Source organism: Hypanus sabinus, chromosome 1, assembly GCF_030144855.1.
Source record: "Hypanus sabinus isolate sHypSab1 chromosome 1, sHypSab1.hap1, whole genome shotgun sequence".
Taxonomy (NCBI): Eukaryota; Metazoa; Chordata; class Chondrichthyes; order Myliobatiformes; family Dasyatidae; genus Hypanus; species Hypanus sabinus.
This window is the reverse complement of record NC_082706.1, coordinates 132308247-132326382: the sequence shown is the minus strand read 5'-3', so window position 1 is coordinate 132326382 and position 18136 is coordinate 132308247. Positions and strand designations below refer to the sequence as shown.

Genomic DNA, 18136 nt, shown 5'->3' with positions numbered 1-18136 from the left:
TGTAAGATGATGAGGGGCCTTGTTCGTGTGGATAGTCCAAAGCTTTCTCCCAGGGCTGAAATGGCTAACACGAGAGGGCACAGTTTTAAGGTGCTTAGAAGCAGATACAGAGGAGATGTCAGGGGTAAGTTGTTTTTTTTTAACGCAGAGAGTGGTGAGCGCGTGGAGTGGGCTGCTGGCGATGATGGTGAAGGCGGATACAATAGAGTCTTTTAAGAGACTCCTGAACAGGTATATGGAGCTTAGAAAAATAGAGGATCATGGGTAACCCTAGGTAATTTCTAAAGTAAGTACATGTTCAGCTCAACATTGTGGGCCAAGGGACCTATATTGTACTGTAGGTTTTCTTTGTTTCTATGATCTTCACTCCTTCCAGGGTGCAGTGCCTTTTGCTGTCCATTGTCGGGTCAATTTAAACACCAGCCCAGATGGACTGAAAGGACAAGGTGTCGGTTAGGACGAGAACTGAACTGGCTTGTTCTCTGCAAAGATCATCTCCATGGTGCTGAGGCTATGAAGATTGCCTCGGCTGCTGTGCCACATGCCCGCTAATATGATGAACTGATAAACAAGCTTTGGGCCTACACTGGGCTGCTTCGAGGTTTGGATCTGAGGGCTAATTTTTAGTTTGGAATGCTGTTGTTCACTTCAATTATTTGCATGACTGATGCTTTTATTTTCTTTCTCTTCCATATCGAGTGTTTTATTTTGTTATTTTGTTTTAATTCATTTTTTTTACTTTAAATTGGATTCTTCTGGGTTTCTTGCTTTACGGCTACCTATGAGCAAGCAAATCTCAAGGTTGTATAATTTATACTTTGTTCATAAATGAATCTTGAATCCTGAAGCTTCAATTTTTGAGGTTCAGCAAAATGTTGTATGTGCAAGAAATCTGAAAAAGGATGCAAAATGATGGGAAGTATTCAGGTCAGGCTTCATCTGTGAAGAGAGAAACAGCTTTGAAATTTTATAATGTTTCATGGCTGACTATTAAGAAGACCATAAGACATAGGAGCAGAATTAGGCCATCTAGCCCTTTGAGTCAGCCCTGCCATTCAATCATGGCTGATCCTTTTTTTTTTCTCTCCTCCTCAACCCCAGTTCCCGGCCTTCTCCCCGTAACCTTTGATGCCATGTCCAATAAAGAACCTATCAATCTCTGCCTTAAATACACCCAACGACCTGACCTCCACAGCTGCCTGTGGTAGCAAATTCCATAAATTTACCACGTGCTGGTACTGTGTAGAACATGTTATTAGATAGAAATTGGGTTATGCTAATTCTGTTTTATTCCCATTCTCGCCATCATGCTGGTATAACAAACAATTCTTCTGGCCTTTCTTCCAAGGATAGACCAATAATTTAAAAAAAAACTTGCTACAATTTTATAGGGCTTTGGTACGTCATGCCTGGCATATCAATTGGAGGTTTGGTCTCCATATTTAAAAGATGTGCTTGAATTTAAATCGGTGAGGATAAATTCACCCAATTAATTCCTGATACGAGGGGCTTCTCCTCTGAGGAAAGACTGAGTAAAATTGTGTACACTGGAGCTTTGAAGTATGAGGTAATGTCAGCAAGGCCTACAAATTTGACAGTGATTGACAGGGTAGAGGCTAAAAGGGTCTTTCTTCTGGCTGGAGAGTCCAGAATTCCAATGCATAGAATCAAGATAAAGGATTCGGCAGTCAGGACTGAGATTGGAGTCAAAAAATTCGCTAAACTAGAGGGGTATGGATGCCCCTTCTCAGTTTCTTTAGGTAAGAGAGTTGGGAGTTTTGCCATTTGTTTAACTTTCTCTTGAGCTGACCTTTTTAAGATAAAGATGAAGATTGCGATAGTAACATTTCTGGCCAGTAAAATGGATAAGATTGCAGATAAGTCGCTATTTAAAAATATATGATGTATATATGGAAAAAAAGGTACAACAGTAGCTTGTTTATAGTGCGAGGATGTAATACTTAATTCTTAAAGTTCTAAAAATAGCCATTCACATGACTATTCCTAGAACAGGGTCACTAACCTTGTTTGCACCGCGGACCGGTTTAATATTGATAATATTCTTGCGGACCGGCTGACGGGGGGGGGGGGGGTGGGGGGGGGGTTTAATCACGACTGGAATACAGTGATACTCGAAGGGGGTTCCTTACATCCAGTCTATTCCCCAATTTAGTTTTCGTGGCTATCAGCACTTGCTTCTTTCCCGCTTGCTCACGTTTTTTCTGCTCAGAAAACTCAATGGGTTTGTCTTTAAGTGCAGGGTGCTTGGACTCAAGGTACTAGAGCAGTTTTGAGGTCTTCATTGCCTCATTAGAGAGTCTCTGGGCCCGAACTCCAGCCTCCCACCTGTCCGCCCGCCGCCAGACACCTTGGCCAGGTGTGGCTGGTTGTGGGTGGGGTTAGAGGACAGGTAAGGGCCGGAGGTCCCCCTGCCAGGGCTGCGGCGGTCGCAGTCTGGAGAGAGCAACCAATCGAGCAAGGAGTGTGATAGGGTGCGTGCCCGCACCACCCCCCCCCCCCCCCCCCCAGTAGGTCGGTAGGATCTATCAGCCGACAAAAGTTTGGCTCGAGGGATGACTTTCAGTCGATCGCAGTGAGGTAGCGGCTCTGCTACTTACGAAACCCTGAGCCTGAATTAGGTCGTCTGCGAATATTTTAACACCGGGTTCCCCACGAACATTTGGTGTACTAAACAGGTTTAGAGGTGGCACCCATCTGTCCAACAGTACTTCCCATTGGCCGGCGAGGTGGTGGTTACCCGAGACCAAGCAGTGATCCCTGGCACGAGAGTATCACTGTGTTTAGGTGACTGATGACATTGCGTGTGTTCAAGTTCAACAGTGGGCATGACAGGGAATGAGGAAGGGTGCGGTTGACTCATATCGTTTCATATCGCCAAATCCTATCATTTCCTCACAGCCCAGTAGCACATGCTCTGCATGATTGGTGATTGGGGACCACTGTCCTAGAACATTAATTCAATCAATTTGATGGCCTGTGATCTGGGAGCTGCTTCCACACCTTTGCAGTGTTGTCTGAAGATCAGTACATTGGGGTTCTGCCAAACCTAATTTCTTAAGTAGTTTAAATTCTGAACTTGAACATGAGTAAAGAACATCACCAGGTAAACAATATAAAAATAAGTATTCCTGAACAGATTTCAAGGAAGGGTCCTTTTAGATAAGCTGTCATAAGAACATAATAGGAGTGAAAACAAAGGAAGCAGGAGTATCCATCTTCTCTTTCGAGTCTCTTCTACCATTCAAACAAAAGTAAGATAATTACCAGATAACCTAAGTTGATTGAGGTACAAATATTGGCCAATGCACCTAGATTCTCTGAAATCATAATATTCAGTCTTTGCCCCTCTCTCAGAAGGCTGACAGACTTGTTCTAACATCTCACTCAGCAGGTTGATAACGCAGCACTCCCTGGATTCCAGCATCAACCTTGATTTTATGGTCAGCTGTACAAAATAACAATTGAACCCAGGTGTATTTGAGAGAGCACTATCCACTGGGTTTTTCTAATCTTTTCTCCCCATATCCATTTTAGGTCTCCGTTCTGTGAAGAAATAATTTGCTGTCGAGGAGACCAGGTCCGACTTGCTGTCCGAGTGAGAGTGTATCCATACCCTGAGTCTGCCTGTGCAGTCTGGATTATGTTTGCATGCAAGTACCGTTCCGTTCTCTGATGCAGCTGAGCTTTCAAAAAGTGCTGCTTTCACTTTGGTGGATGCTAGCAACGGACTGGTTCCTTGTTGCTGCTCCATTAGAGCCATCCTACTCGATGGTATCTTTTAAAACCAGACTAAGTTCCACAAACCTAGAGTCGGAAAGCTTTTCATATCTTTCTTGTTAGTTGTGTCTATTTATTTTAAAAAATAATGTATGGGAATTGTTTTTTATCAAAATATAAAATATTTTGCTACAAAATAAAGCTGATTATATTTACAAACACTTGATATTTTATTTGTAATCAAAGTTAATTTCTTAAAGCTCTTGCAGCTTCTGGAAATCAGAAATTCCAGAAATATTCAATATCTGTGCAGGAACATTAAGATAACGTTTAAGTGGTAATAACTTGCACCAGAAATTGAAAGGTAAGTTTTAATTTGCAGAGAAAGAATCGGGGGCAGGAGCAATGAAAGATAACAGTGGTAGTGATGCTGGCTGAAAGAGGGTATTGAAGGTTGGTGAATGTCGAGGGGTACGGCTGGGTATAGGTGTAAATAGAAGGAGAGAAATGGAGATTGAAAGTGTCAGAATTGGGGGGAGGACAGGGAAGTAGGAAGAATGTAAATACTGGAAATAGAAGTCAAAAGGCTAAATGTCTAAAATTGTTAATTTCAATGTTGGACCTGGAAGGCCATTAAGTTTTTAAAATTCTCCAAACAATGTCCTTGGCAAATATGTCATCTGGTGCTTGGCTCAGATTGCTGTTGTGTACCTTGCATTCCTAATTGCTTGTGATGTTCACCAAGGTCATAGTGGTTATCCATATATATGGAATACTTTCTGATAACAGACATGGGATCGTTCACCACTTTACAAAATGGATGTTTGTTCATTTTTTTGTGTGTATCCTTAAACTGAAAGGTTTAAAGTTGCCCTTGCTCGTCTAAAGCTTTTGTACTGTGAACCTTAACAGGGGAGCATCTAATTTCATTGAAATCATATAATCCTATGTCCTGCATTGGTTTTATTGTAGGGGGTTTTCTTATAATTTGCTATTTGAGAGTAGTAGTTGCTATTTGTGATAAGTTTGTCAGCAGCTGCAAGTTGTATTTCTCTGGTCATTGCTTCTAATTAAATCCTATAATTGGTTTTAAAATCAATTTGCAATATTGCTGTCAGAGATAATGATTTTGACCATGTTTTAGAAATTCTGTTTTCCTGAAATTATAAAAGATTGTCTTAATACCTTCAATTTATTCTTTCCTGGTTTATGTGCTGATAGTTCTCATTCTTACTGAGCATTTGTAATTTCCTTTCAAGTGAGGATGCAATTAAAAGGCACCATGTTAGTGCGTCTGGAGTCACAAACAGGTCAGACCAGGTGAGAATGCGATTTCTTTTCAGCAGAAACATCAGAAATAAATGGATTTCAGCAAAATTTCTGTAGTTACAGGGCTTTCATTGCTGAGGCTACCTTTAAATTTCCAAAATTAAGGAAATTTGATTAAATATAAATTCCTTAGCTGCCATTGTGGTATTTAAGCACATGTCCCTCAATCAAAGATGCACAACACTGGTTGTCTGTTTACAAACTTGCCCACTCCCACCGCTGTCTGTAAGGAGTTTGTACGTGACCACATGGATTTCCTCCAGGTGTTCTGGTTTCCTCCCACATTCCAAAGACATACGGTTGTTAGGTTAATTGGTTGTTGTAAATTGTACTGTGATTACGCTAGGATTAAATTGGGGAATTACTGGACGATGTGGCTCAAAGGGCCTATTCCCTGATGTTTGTCAATAAATAAATAAATAATGGTTCCTTTACCATTATGTTAATGTGTTACTTTTCTAGGTTGATAGCCTTTTAAACCCTTGGTAGAGTTTGTAGAGACAATCAATTTTTGTCATACTGTGGCTAGAAGCATATGTTGGTGCATATTAATGTACATTTGCCTAATTTCAGGAAAGGTGCATGCACTTTAAAATGGCAAGTAGTTGTTCTGAATTTTTTTGACTACTTACTCTGCCTGTAGACTTGGTGCTACTCATGTTAGTGGTTTAGTCCAGTATCTGACAATAGATCATAGGTACTCTTTGGTAGGATGTAAGTTATGTTTTCATTTTGTTTCTACAAGCATGAGATTGGTAGGGAATTTGTGACTGTTTAAATACCTTTAGATCAAGAGACAGGAAAGAATTGAAATATGTGCAGAAGGAGCTAAAGGAGAAGAGGAATACAGGAGAGAGCTGGAGAACAAGCTTGGGTAGAGTAGCACACAGGAGGTGTGGAGACGCATGAAGAACATCACTGGCTTCAATCAGCCTAGCTGTGAGTAGGCGAATGAGTTAAACATTCCTGAATAAGTTTGACAATTGCCATCCTGTTCACTAACCAGCTCCCCCCACCCTCAGCACACCAGTCCAGATGGCGAGCACCCTGAGCACCAACGCCACTTCTCCTCTCTCCTCCTCCTCCAGTTCAACATGTGATGAAAACACAAGACTACCAGTGTCTGCATCTCCTCCTTCCCCTGTACCTACCATCTACACTTCCACATACCAACTGCTATCATCCTGATTTTCACCTTTCCCAGCCCTCTCCTTCCACCAGTTCCCCAGTCATTGTGGACTCACCTTCACTACTGAGCAGGTGAGAAGGGCTCTGGGGAAACTCAGACACAGCAAAGCATTAGGATCGGATGGTGTGAATCCCAGGGTCCTGATGGAGTGTGCTGAGCTTTCTGGTTTTTTTTTCTTTTATGTAGTTCAGTCTGGTTTTTGTACTGTGTCATGAAACACCATGGTCCTGAAAAACATTGTCTCATTTTTACTATGAACTGTACCAGCAGTTATGGTAGAAATGACAATAAAAGTGACTTGACTTGAGTAGCTGTGTGGAGTTCTCCAGCACATTTTCAATCTGAATCTCAGCTTGGAAAGGATCCTGAATGTGTGGAAAACATTGTGCGTAGTCCCAATACCCAAGAAGGGCCAACCAAATGACTATCGTCCAGTGGCCTTGTCCTCACACACCAGGAAGACCCAAAAGAGTATAGTCCTGGCCACCTCTGACTCCTGGTCAAATCAGCCTTCAATCACCTGCAGTTTGCCTACCAGGCACACTTTGGAGTGGACAATGCTACTATCTACCTGCTGAACAAATCCTACGCCCATACGGATAAGCAGGGCAGCACTGCGAGGATCATGTTTTTTGATTTCTCAGGTGCCTTCAATACCATACAGTCCTCACTGTTGAGGGAAAAACTCTGTTTAATGCAGGTTGATATTTTTGTTGTATCCTGCATAATGAACTAACTGACTGGCAAGATGTAGTTTGTGCAGCTGCAAAGCTGTGTGTCAGACATGGTATAAGCAGCACTGGGGCCCACAGTGGATTGTGTTGGCTCCCTTCCTGTTTACGTTGTTTACCTCAGACTTTAGATACAACACTGAGTCATATCATCTGCAGAAATTCTCTGATGACTCAGCAATAGTTGGATATGTAAATGGAGGACTGGAGGATGCATACAGGGTCCTAGTAGAGGACTTTGTCAAATGGTGCAAGCTAAGTTATCTGCAGCTCAACATCAGTAAGCCAAAGAGATGGTGATGGACTTTAGGAAGACCAAGCTTGCACTGCTCCTTGTTACTATTGATGGTGAGGACCTACAAGTACCTGGGTTGCACCTGGATGACAGGCTTGAGTGGAGCACCAACACAGGCTGTGTACAAGAAGGGCCAGAGTTGTCTCTACTTAGGAGACTGAGGTTCTTTGGAGTAAGCAGGCCTCTCCTTCACATATTCTACCAGTCTGTTGTCACCAGTACAGTCTTTGTGGTGGTGGTGTGCTGGGGCATGGTGTCAACACAGGTGATGCCAACAGATTCAGTAAACTGATTAGAAAAGCTGGCTCTGTTGTGAGATTCAAATTGGACACACTGAAGGCTGTGGTAGAACAAAGGACCCTATGGAAAATGCTGGCAATTCTGGACAATGTTTCTCACCCTCTGCATGCCACCTTGGCTGAACAGAGGAGCACTTTTACTAATAAACTGTGCTGCTCCAAAGAGTGTTATATAAGGTCATTCTTACACTCGGCCATTAGGCTTTATAATGAGTTGACCTATAGCCAGGAAAGTGACAACCCCCTCCTGTTAGACTGTTTGAGGTGACTTTTTTTTATTCTATTCTAATTTTTGTATATCTGCACTTGTAATGCTACTGTGACACTGCAATTTCCTTTGGGATCAATAAAGATTCTATTTATCTGTCTATCTATCTACACCCTGAGTCTGGTGCCAAAGTACACTGAATCAAATACATGAGTTCCAGAATAAGTCCTTGCAGCACTATTGTGCCCTGTGAATAGTTTGTCATTGTCATGCAATTACATTAAATCCAAAACCGTGTTTCTTTGTTCTTCATGGGTATGGATCACTTGCCAGTAATACTTAAAATCAAAAGGTAATCGTCTTGCAACTTATTCTTACTATAATAGTTTATTAAACCACCTTGCCAATTTGCTACTCAAATTCAATACACAAGAATGATATAATGCTCTTTATTTGGCCAACTTCATTATATTGCAAGTACTCCATTCTTATAATCAGCTGTAACCTATAGAGGGTTATAAGCTGATTATAAGAGCTATATTTTTTTGCCCCGATTGATGATTAATGCCAACATTAAGTCAACCATGTAAAATTACAGCTTCACTTCATTTATTTCAGGAGTGCTGTAAATATTTTTTTGGTCATTAGAGTACCAAGGATGACCTGGTGGTAACTTTTAATACAATAATGTGACCTTGAAATGCACATTTCAATTCAGTTGTAGTTGATAAATAGCAGAAGTGTGTGCATTGGGTATTCCTGTCTGTCTTTGGACTTGTTAGTAATACACACTTCTGAAAAAAAGCTCAAAAAAAATTGGTGTGGAGCTGGGGGAAGTGGGTGAGGATACTGTCCTGGACCAAACCAAAAATATTCGAACTCCAACTATACCAATATAAAAATGAGGAATGTTATGTGAAATAAAGTTGTTAATTCAATTATGAAGACAAACTAATTGTGGAAGAAGAGTAATTATATGTTCTTTCATGTTATTATTTGGCTTCTGCCTGTAATGTCAGTTTCAGTATGAATGCTAAAAATATCTATTTCCATTGCTAATGAAAAGCAATAACAAGGCTCAGCAGAGTCGAGCACAAGCATTCTTTGTTCAATGGCGGCAGTATCTGCCGTTGGTCTTGCAGCTGTGAGACGGTGGCAATGCCCATTCATGAAGTTGTATCCAAAATGACCAACTCAGTCAGAGAACTGAGCAATGTAGTTAAATAATAGCCACATTGGCTTAAGTGCCTTGATATCTGAATACCTTAAGTTACTGAGAATGGAATTTTGTGTGACTACTCAGTCAAAGTAAAGAAATGTAGGGCTCTCAGTACCATTAACTGTTCAGGCTAACAAAATGGCTTCTCTGTAATGTTATGTAATGCTGTAATGGGTTTCTGTAGCTGGAATGTTTGGGTTATAACTGCAGGTAAGGGGGGATTTAACCAATGGAGAATCATTATGCTATCTTGTATGTGTGAGCTGAGTGGGAGTTTGCGGTCTTTTTCGGGAAGTGAGCGAGGAGGACGGAAGTGTGAGGAGCGGACAGTGGTTCCAGGGCTGCAGATACTGGACGTCAGCGGTTTGGACGGTGGCTGAAGGCTTGGAAGGTAATTGTGGATGGAACCGGAGGTGTGAGCTCCAATGTATTAAAATATTATGTGCACAAACTGATAAACTTACTGATTTGACGCCTTTTGGTTATCTGTTTTACTAACCCATCACTAAGAAATAACCACAAAGTTGTAATTATTTACTCGCCTTTGGTGTATTGTCTGGTATTTGTGTTGTGAGTGTGTACTGGCGGGGCATTACACCATACTTACATCGAAATATTTTCTCTGTTGGCAGGCAATGATTCACCCTATGCGAACAGGGGTAAATTGGGGGCACAGACATTACGTTTGTGGGGGAGCGTCCAGGATCTGAATTTGTCAGATACGGTGTAATTTGCCCTGGTTTAAATGAGGGGAGATAGATTCAGATAAGATTGAACTTTGGTGTGAGATCGAGGGAGTACCGGTTAATCATGCCTGTGTATTAAGTGGGGTGGACATACATATCTCGGTCGAAGTGTTAATTCAACATTTGAGTACGGTTAGAGCTATCGGTAAGGTCGAAATCTTAGGCAGAAAGATTGGTAAAATGGGGGATTTAGGCTTTGTGCTAACGCAGATTGGTGCTGACGTCATGGCGGTGGGACCGCCGCTGTGTATCGCTGACCTCAATGAGGCAGGGCTATGGGGCGTGCACATTGTCACAGAGGAAAGGTTTGACAGGTCTGATGGGACACCAGAGGAGTTGCCAGCTGCTGGAGGCGGAGATTTTCGAGAGCAGGTCCTATCGTTTTTGAAGGATGAAAGAAGGGAGTGGTCAGATTTCCCCATGGAAGGGGCAAGGCTCAGAGTTGGCATCAGCCATTAACTCCTTGGTGAACAAGGCAGCAGGTCCTCGTCAGGAGTTAAGAATTTTCTCAGGGAGGACTCCTAGCCCCAAAGGGGAGGATGATTTTGAGACCTGGGTAGAACATGTCTCTGGGCTGCTGGGTGAGTGGCAGTGTTCTGAGGAAGAGAAGTGGCAGAGATTGGTTGACAGCTTGAGAGGGGTGGCAGCTAAGGTGTGAAAGGTAGCAAACCCTTGGCTTCCTGGAAGGAGTATCTAGAAGCACTGGAGGAGGCTTTTGGTCTGATGGGGGGGCATGGTGGAGCTTTTAGGGGGGCTTCGGAGCCTGAGAAAGGGGAAAAACTTTCTGAGTATCTTTTCTGGGTAGAGTGAAGGCTAAATTGTTTGAGGTGATTGGGGGATCATTTTGGAGATGGTGGTGTATCAGGTAAGGATAGACCAGGTAGCCCGGGGCACCCAGAGGCATGATGTAATTGATATGAGTCTCCGGCAGTCTTGTAGATCGCGGGGCCCCCAACTTTTGTTCAATTGCTCAGAGAGGTGAGGGAGGGGGAGGACACATTGGAGTCAGAAAAAGGCTCCGTCAGTATGGTGCAGACCTCCGTGATAGCCCCTTATAGTGAAGTGACTGGGACCAGCTCTAATCGGGAGATAGCCAGTGGGGGGGGGGGGCTGGGTCACAGCAGGTGGGGTCCTTCCACGTGAGGGGACTGGCAGAGAGGGCTCCTCCCTGAAGGGATGGACTGCACAGAGGCCCGGGGGAGGCCGAGGTCTCACAAGACGAGGTGTGTTTTATAATTGTGGGGAAGAGGATCACTTCAGGCGGGAATGTGACCGGCCGGGAGCCCCTCAAAGAGAGACTCCATGGGTTTCCCAGCAGGAAGGGGGGTGGTCGGGAAACTTAGAGGAGACCCAGTGAGGGAACGGCCTGGAGTCTCTGGGAAAACAGATTCCCAGCAATGTGCCATGGGACCCCCGAGAGGAAAAGACACTATCCCAAAAGGATTGGTGGGACCCTGATCCAGTGTGTCAATCCGGATAGAGGGAATAGATGCAAAAGCCGTACTCTGCACTGGGTTGCAGGTCACGCTACTGTTCCGGTCATTCTATGGTCAGTATTTGTCGCATCTACCCTTGACGCCCTTCAGTGCCCTGGAAATTTGGGGTATCAGAGCTGGTGATTACCCATGCAATGGGTATTTGTCCATGAAGCTGGAATTCCTAGAGGCTGAGGTGGGAGTGTCTGAGGCTCATAAGGCCTTGGTGCTGGTTTGCCCGGACCCAGTTGCAGCTGGGGGTGTGTCAATTCTGATAGGAACCAACACCCCTGTTGTTCAGAGACTCCTGGGGGCATGCAAGCAGAAAGCAGGTGAGGACTTTTTGGAGACCCTGTTGGTGCACCCAGTGTTTCAAGCTGCCTTTAAGGAGGTATGTGGTCGCACCGGGCAGGACATGGCATTGGAAAGAGGAACCGTATGGAGTGTGCAGTCGAAGCCCAGGGTGGTATGGGGATACCCCAGAGTGCCTGAGGGCGAAGCCTTTTTAGTGGTGTTACGTATCCCGTAACTGGATAACTTACCAGCAAAGATAGAGAGGTCCATTGAAGTCTGATGTCACTATTTTCAAACGTTTTTATTTATAAAGGGACACAAAAGTAAGGTTAATACAAACATTCAGATAATGCACATCGTCAATACTCAATCTAAAGTGCGGGTATAGTAATAATCATCATTAAGAAGTGAGCTCTACTGTTGTCTAGGGGTTAATAGATTGTCCGTTGGAAATATAAAAGTCACTCAGAAGTCTGCAGGCCTCAGCCTTTTGAGAATCGCTGGGTTTTACGTGGGGCAACCGAGAGAGAGAGATTGGAGAGAAGAGAAAAAAACTTGCCGGGTCTTAATGGAGCTTCCGTGAAATCGGGGGAGCGTTGGTTCCCTCTCCCCAATGTTAGTTAAAAGCGGTTTTCTGTGATTCCAGCCACAAATTCCAATCCCGGAATCTAACGCACGTGGCTTCCTTCAGAATGGCTTTCCGCTGCTGCGGGATCACTCTCTCGTGCCTTCTTGGTGCGCCTGAAGGGGCTGTCCCCCTGAGACTCTCCTTTATACTTCCTCACGGGGTCGCAGGTGTCAATCAGGTTGGGATGATGCAATCTCTCTCTCAACCAGCCCATCTTGCCCGAGGGCTTTTCACGCGGTCTCCGTGAGACAATAGTCGCTGTCGTCTTATTCTGCATCCCGGGTGGAACGTGCAATTCGGCACATTTCTCTCTCTCTCTCTCTCTTCCTGGATCTACTGACCCCCCCCCCCCGCCCTCGACGGGTGCTCTTGCGATTCTCACAAAGGAGGGGGTTGGGATCATAACAGTGGACACCCCAGAAGATCTTGAGGGGGAATCGAGATTCCTGGCTGGGGTGCTGGTGAGCTGCAGAAGCTCTTGGTGGAACACCACGCAAAGGGAGGTCGCTGTTATCCACCACTACCCCCGGCGCATTTGTTCCCGGTGACGGTGATGCATAGTGCCTCTGTGAGGCTCACTGGGGGAGGGCCATTGGAAAACAGGGATAAGTTGACCTCTGGGGCATATAACTTTGGGGCCTCGTGTGTGCCAGAGAGTTGGAAGCAGAGGATGCTGGAGAAGATGCTAATGCTGAAGAATATTTTCTACCTAGACGAGTTTTACGTGGGCTGTTCCAGGAGCACTCACCACACCATCCGGGTGACTGAGGACACCCCATTTCGAGAAAGGTCATGGCAACTGGTCCTTGCAGATGTGGAGGATGTGCAGCAACATTTGTGTAAGTTGAAGGAAGCTGGGGTCATTACGGAGTCCTGCATCACTTATGTGTCCCCAATAGTTGTGGCCGGGAAGAAAAATGGGAAGATCCATATGTGTATGGACTATAGGACCCTGAATAGGCACATCGTCCCTGACCAGTATATGGTCCCCAAGGTTGAAGACGTGCTGGCCTGTGAGTGGGGCAGAGTGGTTCAGCATGTTGGACTTGAGGAGTGGATATTACCAGAACCCGGTAAGTGAGGCGGACAAGGAGAAGATGGCCTTAATATGCCCTCTGGGATTTCACCAGTTCGAAAGGATGCCCCAGGGCATATCGGGGGCTCCTGCCACCTTCCAGAAGGTCATGGAGAAGACCGTGGGGGATATGAACTTGCTTGAAGTACTGGTACATTTGGATCCACCTTAGAAGAACAGGAAGCGAGGCTAATGAAGGTGCTCAACCGGCTGAAGAATAAAGGGTTAAAACAAGTGCCAGTTTTGCCAGACGTCTGTTAGCTATGTTGGACATATAATCACGCGGAATGGAGCAGCTACAGACCCGGCTAAGGTCGAACCAGTGACCACCTGGCCGAGGCCCCAGACTGTGAGAGCTGTGCGCTTGTTCTTGGGGTTCTGTGGATACTACTGGAGATTCGTGAAGGGCTACGCCAAGGTGAGCCATCCCTTGAACCAGCTTCTGCATGGTGACACTCCTCTGGGACAGAAAGGGAAAGGAAGGGAGGCTGGAGAATATTCGAACCCGTCAGAGCCCTTCGGACAGAGATTGATGACAAATGCGAAGCAGCTTTTCAGTCACTGAAGGAAATGCTGACCCAGGCACCAGTGCTGGCTTTTGTCGACCCCTGATTGCCCTATGTGCTACACACCAATGCCAGCTGGGAGGGGTTGGGGGCCATCTTGGATTAGGCACCAGGCTGAGGCCAGTAGCATTTGTCACCTTCCGAGAGGAACTAACCCACCCACAAGTTGGAGTTTCTGGCGTTGAAATGGGTAGTGGTGGATAAGCTGAGTGACTATCTCTAAGGGGCCAAGTTTGAGGCACGGATGGACACTTAACTACATCCTGACCTCAGCAAAACCGGACACCACCGGTCATCCATGGTTGGCTGCACTATCCGTATATGATTTCAGCCTGAAGTACTGGCCGGGAACCGGAATGTTGATGCAGACGCTCTGTCCCAACGGAGGCATGAGGACCTGGAGGGGCATGAGGAGTGGGAGAGTGATCCCGCATCCGGGGTGAAGGCCATGTGTCAGTTTGCTATCAGTGTGCAGGCCGAGGAAAAGGAGAGGCCAGATCGGGCAGTGGACCCATTGGGGGCGTCTGATGACGCCCTACCCCTAGTTTACTGTGACATGACTGTTCTGAAGACCCAGTAGCTGCCAGAGTTGAGTCCTGGGGAAGTGGCAGCTGCTCAGCAAGATGGCACCGGCACTATTTGGTATGCAGTTGAGAAGGGGGATGTGGCCCAGGTGGAGAAGACACAACACGACTCAGTGTCTCTGTTACTGAGAGAATGGCCTCGCTTGCGGTTGAAGAACCAAATGTTATACCGGGTAACGTCACCCTCGGACCGACCTCCGCGTTGGCAGCTGGTCCTGCCTGAGAAGTACCAGAGGGTTGTAATGAAGTCACTACATGATGACTCTCTCCACTTGGGGGTGGAGAAGACCTATGGGTTGCTCAAGGACCGGTTTTATTGGCCCCGAATGAGGTCCGAGGTCGACAAATACTGCAAGACCTGCATACGTTGCATACGCCGGAAGACGCTACCTGTACAGGCTGCTCCTTTGTTGCACTTGCAGAGTGCAGGGCCTTTGAATCTGGTGTGTATGGATTTTCTGGCCATAGAACCCGATACCAGCAACACGGCGAATGTCTTAGTCATCATGGACTACTACGCCAGGTATGCTCAAGCATTCCCTACCAAGGACCAGAGGACGAGTACGGTGGCAAAAGTGCTATGAGAGAAGTATTTTGTGCATTATGGCCTTCCCCAGCGGATACACAATGACCAGAGATAGGACTTAATCTATGAATTACTGGATATGCTGGGAATTGAGAAATCAAGGTCCACGCCCTATCATCTGCAGGGCAACCCCCAGCCAGAAAGGTTTAATTGGACCTTGCTAGACATGCTTGGGACTCTGGAGATCAGCAAAAAGAGTCGATGGGGTCAACATATTGGATATCTGGTTCACTGTTACAACTGTACATGCAATGACGCTACTGGGTACTCACTCTATTATCTGATGCTTGAGCACGAGGCAAGGTTGCCCATTGACCTCCGTTTCGGGACGGCCGCGGGGGAAGTATTGCCGAAGCCTTACTTGAAGTATGTGTCTGATATAAAGAATGAGCAGCCAAGGGCCTATGAGTTGGCTGGGGAGGCAGCCGCCAAGCAGAATCGGGGAAATAGAGGAGGTATGACCACAAAGTGAAGTTCTCCCAACTCCTGCTGGGAGACTGAGTCTTCATAAGAAATTTGGGATTACCTGGGAAGCACAAGCTGGCTGATCGCTTATCGGGCATGCCCTATGTGGTGGAGAGTCAGGTGCCCAACTTACTGGTTTTCCGAGTGCAGCCCGAGGATGGGAAGGGGCCCGTCAAGATTCTCCACCGGAATTACCTGCTGCCTCTGGGGCGAGATGTACAGGCAGAGCGGGAGCCCAAGATGCCAGCTGCACCTAGTACCAGGACTTTGCATCCACGCAGGGAGGAGGAAGAGGCCACACCGGGAGAGTCGGGCCCGGGCCCAGCCCCTGTGAGGAATAATGACTCGGAGGATGATGACTCAGATGATTGGTGCATGTGGCTGTTCACTGATGCCGCCGTGATGGAGGGGGAGACTCCTGGCCCTTACCCCACTGGGTCAAATGGGGTAAGGGGGGCTAGTGATGGGCCATGGGGGATACCACAGGACTTTGGAGAAGAGGATATGGGGCCTGAGCAAGAGTTAGAGGATTCCGAGGTGCAGAGGGGTTTAGGTGACCACTCGCAGGAGAGTTCACCTCATGGTTTCCATGAGTCTCCTGTGATGTCTGAGGTGGAGGAGTTAGAAGAGGGAGTGCACAGGTCTCAGAGAAGTAGACACCTCTCTCCTCGCACTCCCACCCCCAAATGGGTTGGCCTATGTAGTACCCGGGGAACAGCATGTGATCTCCACTGCTTTGGGGAGTTATGTCTTTGCTTTCTGCACTTGGGTTGGGCTTTGTGTTCTGCAGGAAGGGTTGGCAAATTATCTGAGCATCATGAGGGCATGACTAAATTCAGTAGGGAGAGAATGTAGGGCTCTCGGTACCATTAACTGTGGTGTTAACTGTTCAGGTTAGCAAAATGGCTTCTCTGTTAGGTTACTTAATGCTATAATGGGTTTCCGTAGCTGGAATGTTTGAGTCATAACTGCAGATAAAGGGGGAACTAACCAATGGAGAATTGTTATGCTATCTTGTATGTGTGAGCTGAGCGGGAGTTTGCGGTCTCTTTTGGGAGGCGAGCGAGGAGGACGGAAGTGTGAGGAGTGGACAGCGGTTCCAGGGCAGCGGATACTGGAAGTCGGTGGTTCAGAGGGTGGCCGAAGGCTCGGAAGATCGTTGTGGATTGAGCGAGAGGTGTGAGCTCTAACGTATTAAAATATTATGTGCACAAACTGATAAAACTTACTGATTTGGCGCCTTTAGGTTATCTATTTCTACTAACTCATCACTAAGAAATAACTATAAAGTTGTAATTATTTACTCACCTTTGGTGTATTGTCTGGTGTTTGTGAGCATGTCACCGTATGTACACCGAAGTATTGCACTGTTGGCGGGGTGACGGCGGTTCACTCTAAGGTGAACGGGGTAAATTGGGGGCACAGACGTTACAGAAATTATTGTGATCATTGATTAAACTAACGATGTAGTGGATAATTGGATGATGTAATGAATAGACATTCGCACAGAATCTAGATCATAGCTGATCACCTTATGTCCCCAATTCCCCTTGCCAGTTTTTCCTGATATGTTGTACGTATATCGATTAAGTCAAATGAAGTGCAATATTTTCTCATGTTCCTACTGCAGTACATAAAAAAGCAGGTACCCAAGATGACAAGGATGTGTACTACTAACAGTCTGATACAAAACTCTTCAAAAGCATTTGTAAAGTATTGTATAATTAATGTTGATATTAGACTGCTCAATTATGTCATATTTTCCTGCAAATTCATGAATCCCTCTTTGCCAATGGCCATTTGCCACATGCACTCAGCCTCCTTCCCTCAAACCTTTACAGCCTATTCTCTCTCTCATTCGCTCTAGTGCTTGACTCCCTTCTTTCTTCCTCTGCACTTGGAACCCTTCTCAATTTTTCACATTCTGCACTTCACTTCCCCACCCCCACCTCTCTGCTTCCAGGGGTCGAGAGAGGAAATGAAGAAGTGGTTCAGGCCCATGAACCTGTTAGTGGAGTAGAGCTTGGTCTCCAGTCATCACTAGAGCAAGACAGCACCCTGTTGAGTCAATGTAATTGCTGGTATGCAATGGCCATCTCATGTTCAATTAGCTTACAGTATCAGGACAACAGACAATAGGTGCAGAAGTAAACCATTCGGCCCTTCGAGCCTGCACTGCCATTCTGAGATCATGGCTGATCATCTACTATCAATACCCGGTTCCTGCCTTGCCCCCATATCCCTTGATTCCCCTATCCATAAGATACCCATCTAGCTCCTTCTTGAAAGCATCCAGAGAATTGGCCTCCACTGCCTTCTGAAGCAGTGCATTCCACACCTCCACAACTCTCTGGGAAAAGAAGTTTTTCTTTAACTCTGTCCTAAATGACCTACCCCTTACTCTTAAACCATGCCCTCTGGTACTGGACTCTCCCAGCATCTGGAACATATTTCCTGCCTCTATCTTGTCCAAACCCTTAATAATCTTATACGTTGCAATCAGATCCCCTCTCAATCTCCTTAATTCCAGTGTGTACAAGCCCAGTCTCTCTAACCTCTCTGCTTAAGACAGACTGGACATCCCAGGAATTAACCTCGTGAATCTACGCTGCACCTCCTCTACAGCCAGGATGTCCTTCTTTAACCCTGGAGACCAAAACTGTACACAATACTCCAGGTGTGGTCTCACCAGGGCTCTGTACAAATGCA

At 45.8% G+C, this 18136-nt stretch overlaps 1 protein-coding gene across 3 annotated transcripts in view; it reads left to right on the top strand.

Annotated features, from left to right (window-relative positions):
* The window catches only part of cep76 (centrosomal protein 76), a 53102-nt gene extending 49151 nt beyond the window's left edge, over positions 1–3951 (top strand). For all 3 annotated transcript variants that reach the window (XM_059976597.1, XM_059976587.1, XM_059976593.1), the window contains one exon: positions 3556–3951. In XM_059976597.1, the coding sequence (XP_059832580.1) occupies positions 3556–3694 (139 nt within the window). In that variant the 3' untranslated portion in view covers positions 3695–3951. The remainder of the gene's footprint in view (positions 1–3555) is intronic.
* The last annotated feature ends 14185 nt before the right edge of the window (positions 3952–18136 follow it).